General features: G+C 39.2%; 3 protein-coding genes across 4 annotated transcripts in view; all 3 read left to right on the top strand.

Moving 5' to 3' along the window:
• Positions 1–826: 826 nt before the first annotated feature.
• LOC122820310 (dedicator of cytokinesis protein 11-like) lies at positions 827–5418 on the top strand. Its single transcript, XM_044097643.1, has 6 exons — positions 827–980; positions 2009–2155; positions 2517–2727; positions 3533–3548; positions 4551–4657; positions 5396–5418. The coding sequence occupies exons 1-6, from the start codon at positions 834–836 to the stop codon at positions 5416–5418; spliced, it is 651 nt and encodes a 216-aa protein (XP_043953578.1). The 5' UTR covers positions 827–833.
• A 2637-nt stretch (positions 5419–8055) lies between these two features.
• Positions 8056–9315, top strand: LOC122824521 (beta-1,3-galactosyltransferase 1-like). The gene has a single exon (XM_044105293.1). The coding sequence runs from the start codon at positions 8078–8080 to the stop codon at positions 9203–9205; it is 1128 nt and encodes a 375-aa protein (XP_043961228.1). The 5' UTR covers positions 8056–8077; the 3' UTR covers positions 9206–9315.
• Positions 9316–17182: 7867 nt separating this feature from the next.
• Positions 17183–24234, top strand: part of LOC122824515 (nuclear receptor ROR-alpha A-like) — a 48746-nt gene continuing 41694 nt past the window's right edge. For both annotated transcript variants that reach the window (XM_044105267.1, XM_044105257.1), the window contains exon 1: positions 17183–17609. In XM_044105267.1, the coding sequence (XP_043961202.1) occupies positions 17468–17609 (142 nt within the window). In that variant the 5' untranslated portion in view covers positions 17183–17467. The remainder of the gene's footprint in view (positions 17610–24234) is intronic.

Raw genomic sequence — 24234 nt, 5'->3', positions numbered from 1 at the left:
AGACTGACAATTTTTAAAAACACACCTGAGACTCCCTGTAGTTGACTTTTAGTAACTGAATTAATTTATTCTTAATTTTTCTTTATCCTCAATGCAATATTTATCGATTTTTTTTCTAGTTTGGCTTTAAACAATTCAAATAATTGTATTTACTCCACTTATTTTCCTGTTTTTTTTTGCTACTTTCTTTGTGTTTTTATCCTGAGTAAATTATTCTTATACCATCTCGTCATCAAAAACAATTTGAAGGACAGCTAATGCATTAGCACATTTAAAAACACACATAGCTACTTATTCACTTATTGAATACAACAGAATAGAACAGAAATATTCTTATTGTCCCTCAGCGAGGACAGCAGCAGAGTGACAGCCAAATATAAACCATGGAGATCCACACGAGGTAAACTATAACACGCAGGAAGTGGAAGCGACTGCACAGTAAGGCAAGTTTACAGCAGGAGAAAAAAAGTGCCTTACAGTTTTTGAAAATGTAAGTATTTTAAAAAATGGTACAAAATGTGCATTTGGAACACAAAAACAGGCTATTTGCAAGAATATTGAGACAGGAATGAAAACACTTCCTGAGTTTGTTGGGAGCTGTGGTGATCCTGAAGTCAAACAGCTGCAGGGAGGAAGGAGCTGGGACAACGCTCCTCTGTTTACCCAGGATGCACCAGGCTGCCTCTGAAGGAGCTCTTCAGTTCTGTGGGTGGAGACACGGCAGTGACTGTGTTTGCTCTCATCGGCTCCTCCTTTTATTTTATCTGCATATTCAGTCCTTGTGCTACGTGAAATCTTTGGTTTACTCCGTGGACATGAAGCAGATCCTATAAATGACTTGTTTCTTCTGGCTGGTTGTGTTTCAGAAACTGAGCCGCCTGTATGACACTCTGCACAGAGCCTACAACAAAATCATGGAGGTGATCCAGTCAGGCCGCAGGCTGCTGGGGACGTATTTCAGAGTGGCTTTTTATGGGCAGGTACGTTCTGCTGGGTTTATTCATCCAGGAGAGAGACTTCAGCTTCAGGAGAAATGTCACTTTTCGAGTGATCTACCAATTACACTGACGATTAATCGAGTAATCGAATAAAAAAATTGGATAAAGAAAAACATTGGTAAGTACTATGATAAGCTTAGAAAACCTTAGACCTTAGAGAATGGACCTGACTTTTTAAGTCAACCTGGGCAAAAATAAAAACAAATGAAATTGTATTTCATTTAATAAGGATAATAAAGCAGCAGGCTTAGAAAGATGCATTAAGATGGAACATTTTAATTTACATATTCATCTTCAGTCAATAGACAGAACATGAAAAGTGGACGCGTCCAAGGAAAAGAGGACGTTTGCTATGCTAACTCTTAGCATTCATCAACAACTCATTGGCAGAAGTGAGAGTGTTGCGCAACACAAACAATCATCCGTCCGGAACATGGCGCGTTCGTAAAAACACCATTTAGTGAAGATTCAAGGCAAATTATCTGCCTCAAGGAATTTTAATAATCTAAGTATTTGAAGCAGTCGATGAATTGTTACCTACAGTGAAACAAGATGGAACTGAAACGGACTGAAACGCCGCTCAGCAAGGAGGAAGCCAAAAACACAGATTACAGTTTGTAAATGCTTACAGGGACGAAGGCTTTAGTTTCTGGAGCCAAACTACGTTTTTGGCCTGGATTACTTTTGTTATATTTAGAGGCAAAATGAGAGAGCTTGCAAGCTTGAGAACACGATCCTGGCTGTGAAGTGCGGTGTTGGGCTGGTTGCGGTATTACAGAGACTGACGCACTTCACAAAGCAACACGAGAAATCAAAACGTGGAAGTTGAAATCTTGGCAGAATTAGCTCGTCTTACTGGAAGCACTTAAAGCCGAGGTTGTGTTCACCGACTCGCAGCGGCGAGTTCAATAAATAGACCGATGTTTATCTTGTGGATGTTTATCTTGTGGAGCATGTTCCTCGTTTTAAAGCGGAGCTAATGCTCAGCGAGCTTCTGTTCTCGTCGACAGGATTTCTTCGAGGAAGAGGATGGAAAGGAGTACATCTACAAAGAGCCCAAACTCACCGGCCTGTCAGAGATCTCGCTGCGCCTGCTCACCCTCTACGGAGACAAGTTTGGCCCAGAAAACATCAAGATCATTCAGGACTCCATCAAGGTGCCGGCAGCAAACCGATGGTCACTTTAATTGGAGAGCTGCAGGCGGAGCTGAAACACAGTCTGGGATGTAAATAATGTGTTTGGCTTTGCAGCCCCACTGCTGTGTTAACAAAATATCATTAGTTCAAGTTAATGCTGGGAAATGTTCTTTCTCCAGCATTATAGAGTCATTATAGAGTCTCAGCTGATTGATTTGATATCTGAGAGGTACCAGTGAGGATTACATGTGATGTTTAAGCCAAATGTTTCAACTTTTTACTCTAATCCTTTTATTACGGTTGGAAAGTTGCTTTCCCTCAGCGACTCTTTGATTCCTTCCACATCTGTCCTTTTCTCAAACCTTCTGGCTGATCTTTCAGGTGAACCCCAAGGAGCTGGACTCCAGGTTCGCCTACGTCCAGGTGACGTTCGTCAAGCCCTACTTCGACGAGAAGGAGGCGCCGGAGAAGAAGACGGACTTCGAGAAGTGCCTCAACATCAGAAACTTTGTGTTCGAGACGCCGTACACGCTGTCGGGGAAGAAACACGGCGGCGTGGAGGAGCAGTGCAAGAGGAGGACCGTCCTCACAAGTACATAAGGAACACACAGACACACACACTGCATGAAAGTGTGAACTTTTTCACATTTTGTCAAGCTGCAACTTAAAAGAAGATAAATAAATATTCAGTTTTTAGAGGTACAAATCTGAAAAGTATGAAATAGAAAGAGCAAAATTTTCTGTACCGTTTATTCAAATCATGTTCTTTCATATAATATTTGTGAAAAATGTATTTATATAAATAGTAAAAAAAAAAAACTCAGCAAGATTGCTAGCAGGTAGCTCTGTATCGTCTTCTTTCCTCTTCGTCACTATGGTGACGTGTCACACAAACTAAAATACATCAGAGTTTTTTATTGACACAACAGGTGAGGATGGTGCAGTCAGGCTGCGGTTTTGGAGAAGTGCTGCTGTTTGTTTTTCTTTCAGTCCTGAAGTCGCCATCAGATCGGCATTAATTATGCATTTGTTTTCATTGTGATTGGGATGATAAAGAAAAAAACAAAACAAAACATCAACAGCGAAAATTGAACGAGTCGTCACACGCTTTAACACCTGGGATGCGTGGTGTGTGATGTGGAACGGTAGTATGAGCGGCTGGCAGCCGGGTTCTCTGGAGCAGTACCACCGCCCTGCAGGCCTCTGCATTGTCTCCATTTCCTAACACTGACACTCCTTCTGTTTAACTCCCTGCAGCCTCCCATACCGGTGGGGGTGGGGGTGGGTGGGGGGTAAATGATGCTTTTGTTTGTTTGCTTGTTTTACATTTTCGTTGCTCGTTTTGCCACATTTGCATGCGTGACTCACCCGGGCCTCGCGTGCGCTCTCGTCCCCAGCCGCCAACACCTTCCTGTATGTGAAAAAGCGCATTTGTGCCAAAACTTCCTCCAGCTGAACAGAAACAGAACTGAAGTTATTATTTTTGGACCTAAAGAGGAACGATCTAGAGTCAGTGCACAGCTTCAGTTATTACAACTAAAAACCAGCGATCAGCCTGAAACCTGGGAGTAGTGATGGACTCTGACCTGAACCTTCAGAGCCATGTAAAGACAGTCACAAAGACGGCCTTCTATCACCTGAAGAACATTTCCAGGATTAAAGGACTAATGTCTCAGCCAGATCTAGAGAAACTCATCCATGCGTTTATCTTCAGTCGTATTGATTATTGTAACGGCGTCTTCACAGGTCTGTCCAACAAATTAATCAAACAGCTACAGCTGATCCAGAATGCTGCTGCTCGTGTTCTCACCAAAACCAGGAAGATAGAGCACATAACACCAGTTTTAAAGTCTCTCCATTGGCTCCCTGTAGCTCAAAGAATAGACTTTAAAATACTGTTGTTAATTTATAAATCACTGAATGGTTTAGCACCACAATACATTAAAGATCTGCTGTTGTATCAACCTTCCAGAACTCTCAGGTTCTGGTTCTGATTCTGCTCTGCATCCCCAGAACCAGAACCAAACGAGGAGAAGCGGCATTTAGCATCTATGCACCAAAAATCTGGAACAAACTTCCAGAAAACTGTAAAACAGCTGAAACACTGACTTCCTTTAAATCTCAACTAAAAACCCACTTGTTTAGAGTTGTATTCAAAACGTAATCAATTGCGAATTTATTGACGGAATCTGACTATGTTGTGTTTTTATTGTTGATTCTATGTTGCATTGTATCTTTGTGTTTGATTTGATGTAAAGCACTTTGAAATGCCTTGCTGCTGAAATGTGCTGTACAAATAAAGTTTGATTGATTGATTGGTTGATTGATTGATTGAGACAAATCAAAATAATGAGAAAAAATAATTTCTCAGGATTTTTGTTAAAGTTTACGTTTTGCTCCTTTCTTTGCCTGCAGGCGTTTTGTGGAGGCGTGCAGCATGGCGCTAGACATTAACGAGCGGATCATCAAGGAGGACCAGTTCGAGTATCACCAGGGCCTCAAGTCTAACGCCGCTGTCATACGTTTGGTTCTGAATTCCACAGTTTTGGGCCAGGCTTCTCCAAACTCACTAGGATGGATCTTTATCCACCCCAAGACAGGAATCCATAATAAAATTTGGTGGGCATGGCCTGATTTCTTTATGGCGCCCCCTAGAAAATTTTAAATGATCAGCCCCAAGCCATGCTTTCCCATAGAATTACGAAACTTCTTACACATCTGTATATTGTCCTGATGTACAAAAAAGTCTCTTGGAGCCATGGTCTCAACCCAACAGGAAGTCGGCCATTTTGGATTGAAGTTCCAAAATTGACCCCATTTTTGATGTTTACAGCCTTCGTATTTGATCAAACTCCTCCTACAGTTTTTCAGATACAAACTTCAAAATCGCTCAGAACACACTTGAGGCATCAAAGGTGAAAATTTATCAAAGGAATTCTCGTACTTCAAAGTATGTGGGCGTGGCTATGTGTCAAACTTTGACTATTCGCCACAAAACACAAAACTCTTAAATCTCCCACTCAAAAACTCTCAGATCAACCAAACTTTCAGTGATTGATCTTCTTCGGGTCTCCTACAACACCCAATGGTGAAATGATGACATCACTTAGGCCACGCCCCCTGAGAACAGGAAGTGTCATGTTTTACTGGGAACGGTCGCTATCTTACACCTTTGACCCATTCAACATGAAACTGTGTCCAGAGAATGTTGTTGTGTTGTCATAGTGTGACGTCATCTAAGCCCCGCCCACTTCCGACAGGAAGTCACCCGCTGTATGTCTAAGTTTTTCTGTTATTTATATAGGTTTAATGCAGTGTACGGTGACATAAATGATAATATAATGAACTCTGTCAATGCTGACTGAACCGTGTGGGCGTGGCCAGATGGCGAATATCAAACCCTCGCCATATTTATACGATTGTCTTTAAATGACACATGGATGATCCGATTGGCACCAAATTCAAAATGTAAGACCTGTGGTCACCTCTAAAGAGCTCAAAAGTTTTGAAATGTAATTTGACTCCACTGCGCCCCCTAGGTTTTTCCATCAGCAATTTAACTGCTGTACATGGACCGATCTGCGCCAGATTTTTTGTGAGTCGTCGGGGACCGCTCCCGAACGCATTCATGTGTGTCGTCTGGCGGGCGATCGGGCGGGGAAGGTTCGTGACAGCTCCTGCTGTGGCAAGCGGGCAACGGCTCTGGTAACGGTGCGAGAGCTTCCGCGGCGGCTGGAACTCCGCGGTGGCCAGTGCGCCGGAGCAGCGCTTGCTGCGAGGGCCGCACGAGGCTGCTTGCAGCTTTAATTTACATTGCACTTTGAACACTTTGAATGTTACCATTATTTCTTCTAATGTTGTAAATTTCATTCTTAATTTTTAATATTTTCAACCTGTGTGTGAATTTGCACGCTTCCATTTCAGTGTTTGTCAGAACTTGAGAGCAACTCCTGCCAGACTGAGAGCAGTGAAGAGTCTCAGGCAGGACGCTGGATTTATGGGCTGCAGATTTCAATCTTTGCAGTAGCGAGTGTTGCAGTCACCTTTGACATTTGCATATTTTACATTACACTTTGAATGTTACCTGACTTTGTCAAAGAAGGTAACTTATTTTAGAAAGGTGACGATATGGTAGATAAGAATCCTATACATAGGATAAATGGCAGCTGCTGTTATTGATATTTCTGACGGTAGCAGCTGCAGTTTGTGCAAAACATTTCCTACCATGAGGTTTGGATGGTCACTCTGGTCTGAAAAATATAAAAACCACCTCAGATTTACTAACATCAGGTCTTATGTTGATCGGATTTCTTTAATGAATAAAAACTTAATAAAGGAGAGAAATAGCTTTGATTGGTCATAATTATTTTATTTTATGAATTTATGTTCATGCCAATCCTCAGCCTTTCTGTTGTGGGTCTGATTAACGGTGTTTTTCGTATTTCTGCTTCCCTGCTGGCTTTTTTATTCTTGGTGAAACCACAAGATTTTCCTTAGTTAGAAAAATAATTTCTTATTTCAGTATATTTTACCGAGCCCAGTTTATTCTTTCAATTTGTTCAGTGCTCGAGTTTTGGATAATACTTTGTATTATCTTCTCGTTCTAGTTTATTCCCCCTGTTAGCTTAGTTTCTCCTTTTAGGTGTTATTTTTGTTAGATTTGGCATTTATTTCTGCCTTTATTGAGGTTCTCTCCTTGTACTTTAATCTTTGTATCTTTGTCATTTTCTCCCCTTCCTCATTTACCTCATTAAGCGTCAGTCGCTCCCTTCCCAGCAGCAATCAGTGTCCCTGATTAGTTAATTGTCATTCTGAATATCTTCCTCTCAGACTCATTACTGGCTGTTGCTCCCTCCAGTTTGCTCTGTCTGTACCATCTCAGGTTCTGAGTTCCCAGTTTTTGTAAGCGTTTTAGGCCTTATTCATGAAATCACGGCTCATTTGACAACTCAGCCAGATCTAGAGAAACTCATCCATGCGTTTATCTTCAGTCGTATTGATTATTGAAACGGCGTCTTCACAGGTCTGTCCAACAAATCAGTCAAACAGCTGCAGCTGATCCAGAATGCTGCTGCTGGAGTTCTGACTAAAACCAGGAAGATAGAGCACATAACACCAGTTTTAAAGTTCCTCCACTGGCTCCCTGTAGCTCAAAGAATAGATTTTAAAATACTGTTGTTAGTTTATAAATCACTGAATGGTTTAGCACCACAATACATTAAAGATTTGCTGCTGTTGTATCAACCTTCCAGAACTCTCAGGTTCTGGTTCTGGTTCTGCTCTGCATCCCCAGAACCAGAACCAAACGAGGAGAAGCAGCATTTAGCATCTATGCACCAAAAATCTGGAACAAACTTCCAGAAAACTGTAAAACAGCTGAAACACTGACTTCCTTTAAATCTCAACTAAAAACCCACTTGTTTAGGATTTTATTTGAAACGTAATAAATTACAAATTTATTAATGGAATCTGACTTGATGTTGTGTTTTGATTGTTGATTCTATGTTGCATTGTGTTTTTGTGTTTGATTTGATGTAAAGCACTTTGAAATGCCTTGCTGCTGAAATGTGCTACAAATAAAGTTTGATTGATTGATTGATCTTTGTTCTTTCTGCACTTTGGTTCTTGTCCGATGGCCGCAGCCTACATGACATTAGTATTCAAGAGTTCACACTTTCAAACATTTAAAAGTAGTTAATATAGTAATAGTAGTTTCTTCCCGTCTCTTTTTCATGGTAATTCTTTTCCAAATGTTGCTTTTGCTTTAAATTGTCCCTTGAGAATCCTGAAAAAAGCTTTAAGATAAAATGTGTTATTATTATGAAAGATTTATTTTTACCACTTTTTTGATTTTTATTCATTGAACTAAATGTTTTGGTAATTCAGAAGGATAAATATTAATATAACGTTTACATTTCTTTCATTTTGTGTCCAGGCTGAAAATGAAGAGCAGTGATATTCTGTCACAAAAACAATGCTTCTTCTTCTTTTTGGTTCTGGGAGTTGTGCTGCTTTACTGCAGCACAAACATAAGGAACATGGTACCTGTCTGGAACCTTAAATGGTCGATGCAAAATAATTCAACAAACTCCGCTGCTGAACTTCCAGAAACTACGAGCGTCGCCACAACGCAGGAGCCAACGACTCAACGGCAGAGTACAGTTTCATCACGAGTCACCAAGAAGACGCCAGAAACCCAGACTGCCCAACGGATAGCGGCTCCTTATGTGTCTCCTGGACCGTACTTGGTGGAGTACCCCTATGAGTACCACTTCACTATCAACGAGGAACTGAAATGTAAGCAGGAGAATCCGTTTGTGGTTCTGATGGTACAAGTGGCACCACGCAACCGAGCTCATCGCGACATCATCCGTAACAGCTGGGGAAGTGAGAAGCTGGTTAACAACCAAGTGGTGGCGCTGTTCTTCCTGCTGGGGATGCAGACTGGAGACGATGCAGAGCAGGTCCACCGGCAGCTGCTGCAGGAGAGCAGAGAGCATCAGGACCTCATCCAGGGAGACTTTGTGGACTGCTACAAGAACCTGACCATAAAGACCATGGTGATGCTGGAGTGGCTGAACTCCTACTGCTCCAGCGCCGCTTACGCCATGAAAATCGATTCAGACATGTTTCTAAATGTTCCCAATCTGGTCGACTTGCTCCTCAAAGCTCCAAGGACAAACTACATGACCGGTCTGGTGACACATGCAGAACGAGTCTCCAGAGATCCCAATTTCAAGTTCTACATGCCTGTTGATCTTATGAGCGAAGATGTTTATCCTCCCTATGCTCTGGGTCTGGGCTACATTTTGTCTTTGGATCTCACCAAAAAGCTCGTTGAGGCTTCCAGACACATTAAGCCTCTTTATATTGAAGATGTATATTTGGGTTTATGTATGAGACACCTGGGTATCCGTCCAACAGATCCCCCAGATTGGAACCTCTTCCACGTTCTTCCTCTGAGTTACAGTCGCTGTGAATACTCCAATATTATCGCGACCACAACTTTGGAAAATATGGACCGTCTTTGGATTTGGAGAGACTTTAAGAAACCGGGTCGGTACTGTTGATCAGTAAAAAACATCCTATGCTATTGATCCTATATTACATGAAACTTGGATATTATGAATAAGAATAAAGAACTAATCTTAGTTCAGTGCAGAAAAGATGAAAAAACTGACAGCAATCCTTAAAGAATATGTTTAATAAGTGCTGATTGTTGGGGCGTGATCCGGTGGCGTAGAGGTCAGCGCGCCCCACGCCTGGAGGCCCTCAGTCCTCGATGCGGCCGTCGCGGGTTCGATTCCCGGACCCGACGACATTTGCCACATGTCTTCCCCCTTTCCTGTCAGCCTACTGTGGTATAAGGGACACTAGAGACACAAAAAGACCCCCTGGTGGGGAAAAAAATAATATAAAATAAGTGCTGATTGTGGAAGTTATTTTTGGATGTGTGTGAATGTATTTTGGTGGCCAACATCAGCTAAACATGAATTCACAACAAAATGCTGAGAGATCCAGCAGTTTAGTGAGAAATGAAGACACTCAGATATGTGGGTCTAAAATAATAAAATAAATAAGGATGGGCAATATTAAAACAACAAAACATTTATGTTTTTATAGATAAATGTTAAAATGCTCTTGTATTTTAAATGTTGCTCATGGTTTGGTTGAAGTCGTTTTAAAATATCAGCATTATGAACATCATGTTCATAAAAATGCTTTTTTTGTTTCCACTCTAAACTTAGTGATACAGTTTTGTTTTTTTATAAAACTTTTTGAAAATGTTGTGTGGGATGGAGTCACCCAAATATTAGCCAGATTTCTCTTCAATGCTGTTGAATGATGTGACATTTGAATTAATTCTGCCTTAAAAAACAATTTTAACTGGAGCTATCAATCAATACAATCTGCTGGTTTATATTAACTAAAATCAATTTTTCCAGTTAAATCCTCTTTATTAAATCAGAGAAGACATCCTCCTGTGCTGTCAGTGACTGGAGTAAAGGGTTTCCAGTTTTTTTAAGGTTAAGCTACAGAGAATTTGACTTCAGCCTTTTTTTTTAGCGAACATTCAGACCTTTCAGGCTGGTCCTTGTAAAAATCTTGAGCTGTTTACATTAAAAAGCTGGATGCAGTCCAGGTCTCCTCCCCGTTTTCAACTGACTGTAAAAGTCTCCTTCAGGTCATGTACCTGCACAGCATTCAGACTTTTCTGCAGGTCTTAAGGGAAATATTGGACTTAATTTTTTTAAAACAGAATTGCTCTGTTTGGATGAATAATTAATCCCTCATCTGGACGTCAGAACACAGCAGAAAAATAATCTTCACACACCTTCTATTCCTGCTTGAGTGAAGCGGACAGGTGAAATTTTAGATGCTGAAATTATCTATTGGTTTTTGTGGTCATGGCTATTCTAAAGTGCTTAGCAGTTTAAGATGTTTGATCCAGAAAATAATTAGACCTTTCCTCAATAATCTCACCATTAGTGCATCCTGTAGACTCTGTTTAAGCAGAAAGGTACATTAGTTTTCAGATATGGTGAAATCTAATTAATTGTATTAAACGGATGGTGTGCAAAGAAGCTCCACACTGACACCATGTGGATATAATTTGCACTGCAGCTAAACGGTGGCACAAAACCAGCTCTGAATCCACAGTATTTAATTCTTTAAATGTTTGACAAAACCAAAGTCCACCTTCTAATGTCTTTTCTATTAAGACGTAATAAAAATAATTTGGTCTTGAAGAGGTTCTGAAAACATTTCATCTTAACTGCAAAAAACACCAGAGAAAAGCCAAATATAGCAGCAAAACTAATCAAACTTCATGATCCAACTTGTAGAGCCACCTTCATGGCAACAACTTTGTGTCAGGATTCTGGTGTGTGTTTTTATGAGAGTGAGAGTTCTCTTTCAGAGACGATCTTTGTTGGAGGGCGGGTCAGGCTCTTTGCAGGCTGCACACCTGGTGATAATCCCCTCATCGGCAGCCTGGGGATGGAAGGAGCTGCAGGACCTTCACGCTCTGCTGGATGATCAACCTGGTGGTGTCTCTAACCCGGACTCAGAGTTTCTGTAGTGTTTTTTTTTTTTTTTTTTTTTTAAAGTTGCATGTTTACTTCAATCCTTCTCAAAATATATTTGCTTCTTGTTCTCCTAAGTTTAATGCTGTCTCAAAAGCTTCTAAGGACAACACATTTATCCCTTTATATCTCTAAGCTAAAACTGAAAGAGTTTAGGATTGACTTTTCTTTTCCCACTGTGATGTGATTCTGATACAGTTGTATGTGGATACAAACCTAGTGGTTGACAAACAATAAATAAATAACTGCACAATAGTTATAGTTTTATCCTTTTTGCAACACTGGAACCAATGTGCCATCCATTTTTTGTACACCATTATCCCATTGGGGTGGGGAGGGTTGCCGGTTCCTCTCCAGCTGTCAACGGGGGAGAGGCGGGGTCACCCTGGACGGGTCGCTGCTCCATCGAAGGGCAACACAGAGACAGACAGGACACACAACCATGCACACACACACTCACACACAGGGAGAATTTAGAGAGACCAATTAACCTGACAGTCTTGTTTTTGGGCTGTGGGAGGAAGCCGGAGAACCCGGACAGAACCCGGACAGAACCCACCATGCACAGGGAGGACATGCAGAAAGACCCCGGGTCGGGAATCGAACCCAGAAGTTTTTGCTGCAAGGCAACTGTGCTCCAATGTGCTATGATTAAATATAAAAATGTTTCTTCTACTCATTCTAATTTGACATCTCTTGCTAACTGCTGCCACCTTGTGGATATGAAGTAAACTACAAGTTATGACAACACAGGCATTCTGCATTTATGTTTATTATATACATGTAAATGTTTGTTAGCCATCTGTCAAATCTCACCAATCATGACATTAGTGGTAACATGGGACACGAAGTTTTATTGTATTTGAAGTTTACTCATATGACTGTAAGTTCATCTGCTGCCACTGCTTTGTCTTGTCTTAATAGCTTCAATAGCTATAAAGAATAACGGTGGGTGACAATGTTTTCATTAAAATTAAAGCTCACTTTTCTCGGACTCCTGTTAGCTGAAGTGGCGTTATTTATAACCTCGGCGGAGAGGGGCGGGCCAAGGAGAACCGAGGGATTTCATTGGATAAGCCCAATGTCCCTTAATGAAATCAACCAATGGGCTGTCGCGGTGGATATCAACTATATTTTATGTATTTCTTTGTTAAATTACACCAGGCTAGGTCCATCCTATATATATGTTTTAGAACCAACTACATGTAAAGATTTCAGCCATTAAATAAGGAGTAACTTTAACCACTTATTCTGATGATTAGTTGATTAATCATCAGAATAATTGATTACTAAAATAATTGCGGGTTGCAGCACTGCCTTTAAGTTTTATTAAAAATAATTTGCCGTTTATGTTCCTGAATGAACAGATTCCTCTGTCTCTAATCTGTACCTTATTCAAAGTAAGAGGACAAAGTAACTTGGTTGGATTTTAAACATTTCGTTCTACCTCAGGCTGGACGGTTCTGTCTGGTTCTAGTGTCTAAAGGCTCTCCAACAGGTCAAAGGTCAGGGATAAACAGCTATTGTCAGTTTCTTGTTGTGAATCTCCACCGGAAACAGAGCGGCTCTCTGGACTTCTGCGCTGGAGGTTTCATTGTACTAACAGCTCAGTTCAATAATTCAGCGCTCCTCTGTCTGTATGAATTATTGAGTCTGCAGGCCGTGTTCTGCGCTGTGAAACCGCCTGGCTGAATATTTCTGCTCTTATCAGGAACATCCAGCTCCTCTGAAGCAATCAGCTCCCGCCGTCAGGAGAGCAGATTTGTTCTTTAAGTTTCTGCTGCGTTCAGTTTGTGACGGCAGTTTGAGATCAGATCTGTGAGTGTGCAGAAAAACATTTCTCCATTTATTCAAAGTGTGGAGGAACATCGTTTCACAGAACTGACTGGTTTAATGAGAAGTGATTAGAAATACAAATAAAAAGGTTATTTCTACATATTTTCATCATGTTCCTTCTTCTATTGGACATTCTCCAAATCTGATACTCTGACTTCAAGGAGATACTGTTGAATTTTGAAATCAGAAAGTCTAAATGTACATGCAAACACATATAAGAATTTTGTCTTGTTTCAAGTACAAATATCTTGAATCTTGAAATAACTCAGAAATTATTAACTGTAGCCAAAAAAGTAGTTTGTACACTTTTCCAGCATTATAATCATAAGTCTTCAAACTTTTCACATGATTTGTAGATAAAAACAACTAAAAAAGAGTTTCAAATCACTATTTTATGGTATAATTTATCTCTGATATTAATAATGTCTTGTGATGGAGTTGTTCACTTTACAGCAGGGACAAGAGAAACTAAAATATAACAAAATGTCTCTCACACACCTGACTGGTTCGACAAGAAAACACTAATTTAACACAAACAATTATTTGAATATGTTTGCACAACGTTTGAAATAAAAGCTAACGTTTATTTAAATTACACAAATCAATAAGTCATCAAACCATAGGAATAATAAACATTTATTACATAGAAACAATCCAAACAAATAATTGATTCAAATGATTGAACAGAAAACACAGTCACACAAAAAACTGTAAAAATGTTCATGTTAGATTTTCTTGTTTAGCAAATAGAAATAATTTTAGTAATTGTTTCTGACCGGAAAAAATAACAATAAGTAACAACAATAAGAATAATAATAATAATAATAATAATAATAATAATAATAATAATAATAATAATAATAATAATAATAATAATAATAATAATAATAATAATAATAATAATAATAATAATAATAATAATAATAAGTCTGATTTAATTTCACAATGATAAAAATATAACTGTAAATGTTTTCCAGTTTTAGGCTTTTCATAAAATGTTAGATCACACTTTACTACAAAACTGTGTAGTTTGAATATCAAGCATGTTCAAGGACTTTTATTAAGAAATTCAAGGATTTCAAGGATTCAAGGACTTCAGCATGAAGCCTGTGAAGAGGGCAGATGGGAGTTTTATTCAGAGCTGATTGCTGTTTTTGTTGGATGATTGTTGCAGAACTTCACTGAGAATCAAATTAAAACCTTCTCAGATGTTCCCGCACTGCAACCGAGCCACACGGTTTCACTTCTCCAACAGAGTGTCACGATCATTTCATCACATCCTGCACTGATAAAACACTAAACTACAAAGGGAGCTTTTAAAATTATAATGCCCTGCATTAGCGCTCAGTGGGTTTCTTTGAATCTAGATGCATTTTAATAAGTCATATTGCATAAATTAGGATTGCAGGGAGTTCAGATTGGAACAGGAAACGTTTCAGTACCGACATTCAGGAACAACATTCTCTCTTCAGTGATAGTCTGTGATCTACTGTGTAAAATACAGGTGAGCGTGTCCAGATGAAGTTCAGGTGGATGCATTGGCCTCTGTCGACATCAGTGATTCCTGCAGGGCAGCGGACCACAAGGGGGCGCCACCACGAGAGGAAAATATACATCCAAGTTACATAAGTTGTTTTTTGCAGTGAGTGCAGAGTTGGGTAGTAACTAGTTACTCATTTACATTTGAATAACATTTAGAAAAAAAGTACTTTTAGGAGTATTTTTACTATGCTGTACATTTTACTTCTACTCAGTGGTATTATGAATTATTTCTGCTCTTACTTGAGTAAAATTTCTGGATTTTCTACCCACTAAGTGAAAAACAAACAGGATTTAACTAAAGATCCACCAGACACAGACACAGACCTGCAGTTTTTGCTAAAGTTTCAGGAGTTTTTTATTGATCGAAACTGGTTTGGAAACATTTTTATTTTGCCTGATTTTGTTATTCTTTATTGTATGAGTTATTGTCATTTTGTTCCTTAAAATACCAAAACTTCCACTTAACTTTTTATTTTGGTCGGTCTGACGATGTAATTTAAATGATTGATAATTTGAGTTGGCTTTTTGCCTTTTTTACTCTTAATTGAATAATTTCTTGGATACCTTTTACTTTTACTTGAGTAAAATATGTTGAAGTAGTGCTGCCCTAACGTGAGTATAACTTTTGGGTACTTTGCCCACCTCTGAGTGAGTGGAGAGTGAATATGAACATTCACTAAGAGCTCAGACTAAATAATCACAAAATGTCACCTCAGCTCTAAAAATGCAGATTCTTACTTTTTGAATCTGGCTTTCAAGACAAGCTGGACAAGATTTTTACATCTTGATGAGACAGAAATGAGCAAAATATGCAAGGAGATCTCCTTAGGCTGTTTACTGCAGGTGAAAGAGAACTGCCAGCTACTTCACTCTGTTAAATAATCATAAAACTCAGCTCTTTTATTTCATCTTAACTAATTAGGATGATGAAATCTGGAGCAATATTCTGCCTCAAAATTCTTCCAGGCAACTCTTGCTTTTGGCAAAAAGAGAAAAAAAAAATAACGATGATGAAAAGGTGGAGGTGGAGGCGGTAAGAAAAGGCTGCAGCTCAGTTAAGGAGGTTTACCTGCAACATAATCTGCATGCTTGTTGTCCTTTGGGAGGATCTTAGGCTCCATGTATTTTATTAAACAAATTGACACTAGAGTTAATATAAAACACACAAACTTGTCAAATTACACAAAAATCTGAACACAAGAATGATGCAAACTGGAGTTTGATGCACAATTTATGGTGAAAAACAAATTAAATGCATATTTAAAGAATTAAAATGTTTTTAACTTTAATAACATGAAACAGAATGCTTTTCATGATTTTAACCAAAACAAAAGGGAAATAGTTATCTTTCCACAATCTTCTCAGACACATTTTAATTTTGTGTGGAGCAGTTCTGAGCTGAGCAGAACTATGTCTGGGCCGCCTCAGTTTGAACAAGCAGTGAGAAACTCTGGAGGACGTAAAGTAAGAGCTGCTGAAACTTTACAGTTGATCTGAAAATATTCAGAGCAACTGTCAACATGCTAAGGTTCTGTCTATGCTGAAGAAATCTCCAAACATCCCAAAATGTTCTCAAGAAATGGAAAGTTCTGGAATGTCCTAGTCAAAGCCCAGATCTGTGTCTCACCGAGATATAGCGGTGTGACTTGAAATGGGTTGAACATGTAAAAACAGAAAAGAGTGGAGAAGAAGAAGCAGAATCTCACTGAAGTCATTTTGAACAAAAATGATGAGATCAGCTATCTGGGGGTGTACAAACTTTTTCCTTGATTAGGAAAACATGCTTTTATTTGTCTTCTGCTTGAGCAAAACAAAGCCATGCAGACAAAAATAATAAATTTCATATATCAAACAAAACAGTTACAATTAAACTTTAGAATGTGAACAAAGTAAAAAAAAAACTGGATATTTATGGGGGGTGTCTTTACTTTTTCAAATAAATTTAGATTTTGAGGCATTTTCATCTAATCAGCTGTACTTTAAAAAATATCTTAGATCAGGGGTGTCAAACTCCAGTCCTCAAGGGCCGGTGTCCTCCAACTTTTAGATGAGCCTCTGCTGCACCTGAATAGAATAATTAGGTAATTTAAAATACACTGGAGAACTGATCTACACGAGGAGGAGGTGATTAAGCCGTTTCATTCCAGTGTTTTGTACCTGTGGCACATCTAAAACCTGCAGGACTGCGACCCTCGAGGACTGGAGTTTGACACCTGTGTCTTAGATGAAGAAGATGATCAGGTTCACACAGCGAGAGTTCATGTTGATATATATTTTCATTTAAATTAAAATATTTCACTTTTTAAAAATTATTTAATGGCTTAAAGCACAAATTCATAAATTGATTTTCTCTATCAAAACATCTAAATGATTTTTAAGCAATTTTTTATTTAATATAAATACAAAACTAATTATAAATTTATTAAATTCTTACAAAATTTTCTATATATTTCTGAAATTATATATTTTACTACACTGAATATTTTTATTATTTAGAAGATGAAAATAAATTAAAGTTCTTTTAGAACATTTTAATGTTATATATGTAATTAAAGTGACAATGAGCTGAGCTGAGGCCCCCTGGCCTTTGAGATCTTCTGGTCGCCCCTGCTCCGCTGAACCCGCATGTCAAACTCTTTTCCAGTTAAAACTCCGCGGATCGGCCGCGGCTCCTGTCGGGGTCTCAGCCTCCAGAGAGGGCGGGCAGAGCTCTCCCACAGCGCCGCCCTCCCTCTCCTCCAGCCCGGCTGCTTCTCCTGCGCTGCGCCGCTCCGGACCGGCTGCTTCCTCCTCCTTCCTCCGGATTTCTGTCAGATTCTTCGCTTTTTTGTTGCTGCTGTGGGGGATTTTTCTTCTTTCGGTTCCTGAATGGAGTCGTCCCGACAGGATTCGGTGACTGACGCGGTAAGGAGTCGCTCGCAGCCCGGTGAAGCCGCCGAGGAGACCCCGCTCCCCGCAGCGAGCAGGACGCACAGCCGCTCCGACTCCTCCGGGTCCAGTCAAAGCAAAGGTAGGACCGAATGACCCGCCCAGCCGCACATGAGCAAGGCAGCAGCTGCAGCTCCAAACCCGCTGAAGTGAAGCTTAGGAAATGATTAATTGTGTCCTCATTAACGACCCCACGGGCCACGCAGACTCCTGCTGAGCTCCGCGGGAGGAGAACTTGTCCAATCCGCTGAAAGGCCGTGAAGGTCGGCCACAGGGTTCCAGCTGGACCGTTGAGTTCTCCAAGTTATTGGACTTTAATTCAACCATCGCAGTGACGGTACCGACGCTTTAAGTGGCTGTGCAGTTGATGATGATGATGAATTAGTTCAGTTTCTGACGGAACAACATGTGGTTTCAGAGCTGTGATTGTCAAAAACTGATTCTTTTCATGCTGTTGCATCCTTTAGCTTGGTTCTGTAAATAATCCAGGATCTAATCTTGGAGGGATGGATGGAGGGATTATCGGACTGATTGGTTAATCCAACATTAATCCAGTTGCTTGACTAATTATAATGGAGACAATGTGCAGCAGTTCCTGGGAGCCTCCCAGTTTAAAAACATGAGAAATTAAATCTGAACTGTGGTTACAGGTGAGAGTGAGAGCATAGCGAGTGTCTCTGTGTTGACCTTTGGACTGGTGACCTGGCTGGGGTCAACCTGCAAGGATAAGGATTAATGGAGTGTTAAATAGATCTGAACCTCCTCTGATGTCATAATCAGCCTCTTAAAGAGACGGAGTCCCTATTTAATTCCCTCTGGTCTGTTTCTGCTGATGAATCCTATAATCTCTGTCAGACCCACATGGCATCCTGTGAGGTCACGACCCCTGCAGTCGCTGCCGCCGCTTGGCGTTGGTATGCCGCCGCTCACACGGAGCTTCATTGAGTTTCTCAGAGCAGAGCCGGTTACGTAACAGCTGCTGAAGTGGAAAAAAAACCTCCCAGTGAGTGTGTGAGCTGGGAGGAACTGGAGACGAACGGATCGCCTTTCTCTCCCCGAGACTTTCAGCCAAAAACCGACGGCGAAGGCCGGAGAAAAGTAAATACAGACGGGTAAATAAAACGTCCAGAGGGACGTCAGCGGGTCAGACGCCGAGTTCGGTCCGATCAGCTCCACCATGTTTCCCCGGAAAGAATCAGAATCAGGAAACCACGACGGCGAATCAGGACAGAAACACAAAGGAGTAAAATTCAACCAAAAATCTCTGAGAATTTCTAGAAAAATCTCCGAAATTTCTGTGTTTGAAAAGTTGAATATTTTTTGAAGAAAACCAGAAATTGTTAGAATAATCTCAGAAATTTATTAAATCTGGAAAATTTTCAAAAGTCGAATATTTAGATAAGGTCATATTATGAGAAAAAAGTTATAATATTCTAACATTATTATCCAAATTCTACAACTTTATCATCAATATACAACAACTTACTTTATTCTCGTATTATTTTGACTTTAATCTCGTCCGAGTTTATTCTTTTTTTTTTCAGAATGGCTTCAATAATGTTTCTATTAAGGAATTAAATTTTTGTAATTTCCAGTTTGCACAGTTGTGCATTTGTGTTGTTTTCTAAACTCCTGGATGAGTTGCTGAAACTCCTGAAGTAATTTTGTATCTTCCTAAAACATTTCAATTTTGATCGTTTGTGTATAAATGTTTCCTCTGTAGTTCTCTGGAGTCCCAAAGTCTTAAAATGGCTTCCAACTCTTTCCAGAAAGCAGAGACTGTGTTTCCTCTTCTTGAATTTCTTTAGATGAGGACGTGACGCCTCATCTAAAGATGAGATCGCTTCCTTTAGCGATCTGTTCGCCTGCTTCATGTTGTCAGACAGGTTCTGTTTCAGTCAGTCTGGTGGTGATCAGGCCTGCATTGATTTTCAGTTGAAATGAGGGTTTGTGGATTCACTGCTGGAAAATCCAGTTGTTTTTCCTCTCCAGTAAATAAAGTAAAGGTCGAGGGTTGCAACTGGTTTCCATGAATCCACCCTTTAGTCGTTAAGACCTCGTTTAACTGGTGATGCAGACGAAAGCCATTTGGACTGAAACTTTCCACTGATCCATCCGTTATGTAACAAACTGCGTCGACTTCTGCTGAGAAAAACGCTTCTCCTTTGAATTGACAGCAGACAAACCAGCTTGTCTGCAGTTTGTTACTGGAAGGGGAAACTTGGAACTGGGAAGTCGAAGCCTAATGACTGAGCAGCCATGAAAACCCACATGGCACCAGAACGAGTCAGAACATCCGAGTCCGTCCCTGCAGACGGATGGTTTTACTGCCTGACCAGGCTGCCCTGCAGCCACTTCGGCTAACCTGATCTGAGCAACGATGAGAGCGCAGCTCAGGTTGACGCTCGGGGGGTTTGCAACTCTGATTTGCACACGACTGTTTTCACATTTGAAATGGCAGCTTTGGAAAAACCTGCTTTAGAAAGTCATTTATTCCTTCAGATGTAACTTGTTAAACAGGACGGATCATTTTAAATCCACTGTTTTAGCTTCTGAATTCATTGTGTACTTTGAGTCTCCAGAAGTGCAGAAAAGTTTAGCCTCTCTTGAAGCTGCATAGATATATTATGTTTCACATTTTTCAATCTATTCAGTTTTTCTTTTCCATATTTATGTTTTTTAATTATTATGTCACAGCATTTGCTGCTCAACAAGGTCACAGACTTGTGCTAAAAATTTAGCAAATCCTCACAATTCATTACAGAATTGTTTAGCTAGCAGCAGCTAGCATTGTGCTTTCTGCTAATGTTAGCGCTGGGCGCTAACTTTTATCTCCTCTAGGACGTAACCATACTCATGTTTTGAATCACATTATTAAAGAGTCTTTCATTGTTTTGACATTTGTTTTTCTGGGGGAAACCTCCGGGTCTAAAAGCTTTCAGTGACGTTCTTGCTGCTAGCGCTAGCTAACTTGCTAATTGACTTGTACAGAAAAAACTCATTTAGAAAATCATTTATTCCTTCAAATGTAAACTTCATTCTAAACTGACGGTTCTAAGCTTTTAAATACACTTTGTTAGCCTACACACGAGCTAAATGCTTTCGGTGGCGTCCTTGGTGCTAGCATTAGCTAACCTGCTAACTGTTAGAGGCCTTGTTCGCAAGTTGTGTTAATTCATATTGTGGCAGTCTTCAGGTGTTGACATCTTTTAATCAAATTGGAAATAAAAAGTTTCTAATCTCTGCTATCAAACTACAAAAAATATTGTAGGTGGAGAAATGACAAAATAATCTGTGTATGTGTTTTATTTCAACAATAACTGTAAAAATTGAGAAACTAATTATTATGATTGTGTATTTTTTATATAGAAAAATAAAAAGGAGTACATTTCTGACAAAAAATCATAGAAATTATCTAAAAAATCTGAAATTTTTCAATTTCTTTTCTCAATTTCAGGAATTAATGCACAAAATTTTTGAGTTTTTCCTTTTCAAACTCAGATATTTTCATGTTTTTTTTCTATAAAATTGATAACCTTTATCTCAAAAGATTTTCTAGCAAATTTCAACTTTTCAAAGAAGTTTCTTGTTTACCTTTATAAAGCCTAAAATTGTCCTAATGCACCAATATATAGAATTGTAAATTCTACTTCAAGTTCAATCAAATTTGAATTTTAATAATAATTTAGTACTGCATATATAGCCTAATTAATATTAAAGTCCAATTTGATTCAGATTTATTTACTGCCGATAAACAGTTTTAAATCTTTCTTCAGCTGCAATTCTTTATCCTGGGAAAGCACTGGGCGACAGTGGGCAGGAGTGAAGGAAGAGACATCCTGCAGAACCAGAACCGGGCTTTTTGTTTACCCCCAGTTTCCACAGATGTAAACGTTTACAGCATGGTTTTAATGATCCTGTTTGTGTTTTCCTGCCGTCTCCAAAAACTCAGAAAACCCAAGAAATCATTCAAAATTACACGACCACTGCAACAAACCTCGTAAAAAGTTTCCTCTAATGGAGCATTTAAACTCTCATTTGTCCTGCAGGAAAAGAGAAAAACCTCCTTTTCCACCCTCGTTCTCTCAGTTCCTGTGATTTTCTCTGTAATTTCAGGGATTTTCATCCTTTATTTCCTGTTTTTTCCGTCTTCTCTGAGTCGTCTCAGCCCCTCCAGGGTTCTCCGTCTCGCCCACGTTGCTCTCGCCGTCACGTTGCTTCAACCTTCATCTCCAAGTTGCCTTCAGTGTTTGGCATCTTTACGCGTCTCGTGTTGTTTTTCTTCGTAATGAATCCGAGTCTGAAGGTTTGTGGGTTTAATTCAAGACAATGCTTCCAGAGTTGCTGAATAAATTAACGTTTCGTCCTTCTGTTCAAACAAATTCACCTCCTTTTTCTAAATTTTCTGGTTTTTTTTAATGATCTGAATGTATTTTTACCCCAAAAGTGTCTAATTTTCACCAACATCTTGAGGCTGCGCATCATCCTGGTGTATAATCACAATCAGAGGATTATGAAGGAAAACAAACATCTCTGCAGGGCTGCAACTAATGATTGTTTTAGTGATCAGTGATTCCATTCTGCAGGTTTTTATTTAAAGATTTAAGCCTTTTTTATACAATATTAGAAATACATTAAAGATGCAACTAAACAAATAATTAAATCCATTTTTAAAGCGGAAAATAAACATTTTATTGCCTGGAATGGAATCACAGCTCTCATTTAGTGAATGTTTGAATTTTAGCATTATCAATTAATAATTGGATATAAAAAGTTACTTATTGGCAGATCTTGTTTGTTGCAGAATATTAATAGGGTGAAGCAAAAACTGCTAAAACATATTCATAGAGAAAAAAAGTTATTTTTTTTATCTTAAATAAAAATGTTTGTATATTTTGTAGAGTTTCGTCTGAACTGCAGCTCTGAGTTAGTTGTTCTTTGTGATTAATCACAAATCATTTGATTAATTATGATTAATTAAATGATTAATCGTTTCAGCCCTAAGTCTTCTTCTGTTCTGGGTGTAAATCAACATGTTTTCTAACGAAGAACAAAAGGTCAAAGGTCACGTACTGAAAACATGCTGCAACATGACGACCTTGTTGCACCTGCTGCTCCTTCCACAAGTTTCCTCAGATCAGCTTTCTGACTGGTTTTGGATGACATGATGAAGACGTTTATGTGTCTGTGCAAAAATGTGGCTAACCCGGTCCGTTGCCTAGCAACCCACACTGAGCTCCACCACGTTTGATCGGCTGGTTTTACCGCTGTATGGCTGCACAATGACCGCTGGAAAAGACAAAGTGTTTCGTTTTTGACTTACCATCCAGAAATCACTTAATGCAATCTGGCTGGTTGTGCAGGAGGCTGCACTTCTGCTTTTCAAAGACGCAAAGTTCCATTTTCACGTGTGAGTTTTGTGTTTGGGGGCGTCACCAGCAGCAGCTTATTTGGATTTAAAGTGACAAGAACTCATTCTGAAAACTCAAAATGGGGAGAACTGAAGGAATGAGATGTTTGGACGCCAAAGTATCGATTCTAACCTGTTGGAGTTGAAATCATAAAGACTTTAGTAAAGAATCCTTCAGTGATGATGATGGAGAAAATAATGCTGCTCCAGGGATTTTCCACTCATAAACTAATTTAGTAGTTTTTCAAAACCATAAATCTTAAACTTTCACCTTGAAACAGTGAAGTTCTGTGTTTCCCACTGAAAGTCTCGACATGCTGCTGTCATGAGATGCTAATGATGGATTTTTAGCAGAGAAACGCGTCAGATGAGACGAGCTTCATGTGTGACAATCTCTGCGGCTGTAGATGTCACTAAATATTATTTACAGTGTCAGAAACGCAGAGCTGCGTCAAAACAATAACAGAGAGCTGCAGTTATCATTTCAGATCGTCATGATCGGATCTGCATGATTACATTAATGATTTTCATGAAAAGGTGAATAATATGAACAGAAATGTCAAATTTTCACCTTATTAACAAAACCTGAATCTGGGAGCAGAGGAAGAAATAACAACACAGGTGTCAAGATGCATGACAGTAAATAATCACTTCATTACAAAGTTCATTTGTTTGTTCAGAATTGGAGCTCATAAAAGCTGAATGACCAACACCGATTTATTTTTAATTAATTTCTGTGAATTTGATGATTCTGGATTACAGATGAAGATAAAATTCAGTTTGTCAGATAATATGAAGGAAATAAAAAAAATTGCTTTATTCCCAAAGGGTCTTTGCTAATTAAGCAGATTGACAAAGTTCTGCATCCAGTCATCATTATAGAAAGTTGAGTGGAAGGAAAAAGTGTGGTAGCAACAGGAATAACCGCAGCCTTTCCAGTACTGCGTTAGCAACATGCTGCGCACATGGAGCTAATTCTTCTTGTAGCGTTTCTGCTAACTGTTGCTAATGTTTAGCACATTTAGTTTCCCTTAAATTAATTTTCCAGATGAATGTTGAAATATTAATTTACTTCTGTTTTTTAAATTTCTGTTGAATAAACTTCAACACCTGTGTTAAATTTAGGTTATAAACTGTTACAAAATATTCAGGTAGACGTTTTAATCCATGCTTTTATTTTGAAGTCAGTGAAAATTGTTCCGTTTCCTGTCCTCAAGTTCGCTCTCTTTTTTCCAGTAACTTTATTTCAAACAAAGAACAAAATAAAACACAGACAATAGAAGATAAGATAGAAATA

This window comes from Gambusia affinis, linkage group LG02 (assembly GCF_019740435.1).
Source record: "Gambusia affinis linkage group LG02, SWU_Gaff_1.0, whole genome shotgun sequence".
NCBI lineage: Eukaryota > Metazoa > Chordata > Actinopteri > Cyprinodontiformes > Poeciliidae > Gambusia > Gambusia affinis.
This window is presented reverse-complemented; position numbering and strand designations above follow the sequence as displayed.

What these genes read in the sequence shown, in the direction of transcription:
- LOC122820310 (XM_044097643.1), top strand. Translation starts at nt 834, where the DNA reads ATGACTTGTTTCTTCTGGCTGGTTGTGTTTCAGAAACTGAGCCGCCTG. An exon ending in GAGTGGCTTTTTATGGGCAG is followed by an intron (nt 981 to 2,008) that starts GTACGTTCTGCT and finishes TCTCGTCGACAG; the next exon opens with GATTTCTTCGAGGAAGAGGA. An exon ending in GTCTAACGCCGCTGTCATAC is followed by an intron (nt 4,658 to 5,395) that starts GTTTGGTTCTGA and finishes CACTTCCGACAG; the next exon opens with GAAGTCACCCGCTGTATGTC.
- LOC122824521 (XM_044105293.1), top strand. Translation starts at nt 8,078, where the DNA reads ATGAAGAGCAGTGATATTCTGTCACAAAAACAATGCTTCTTCTTCTTT.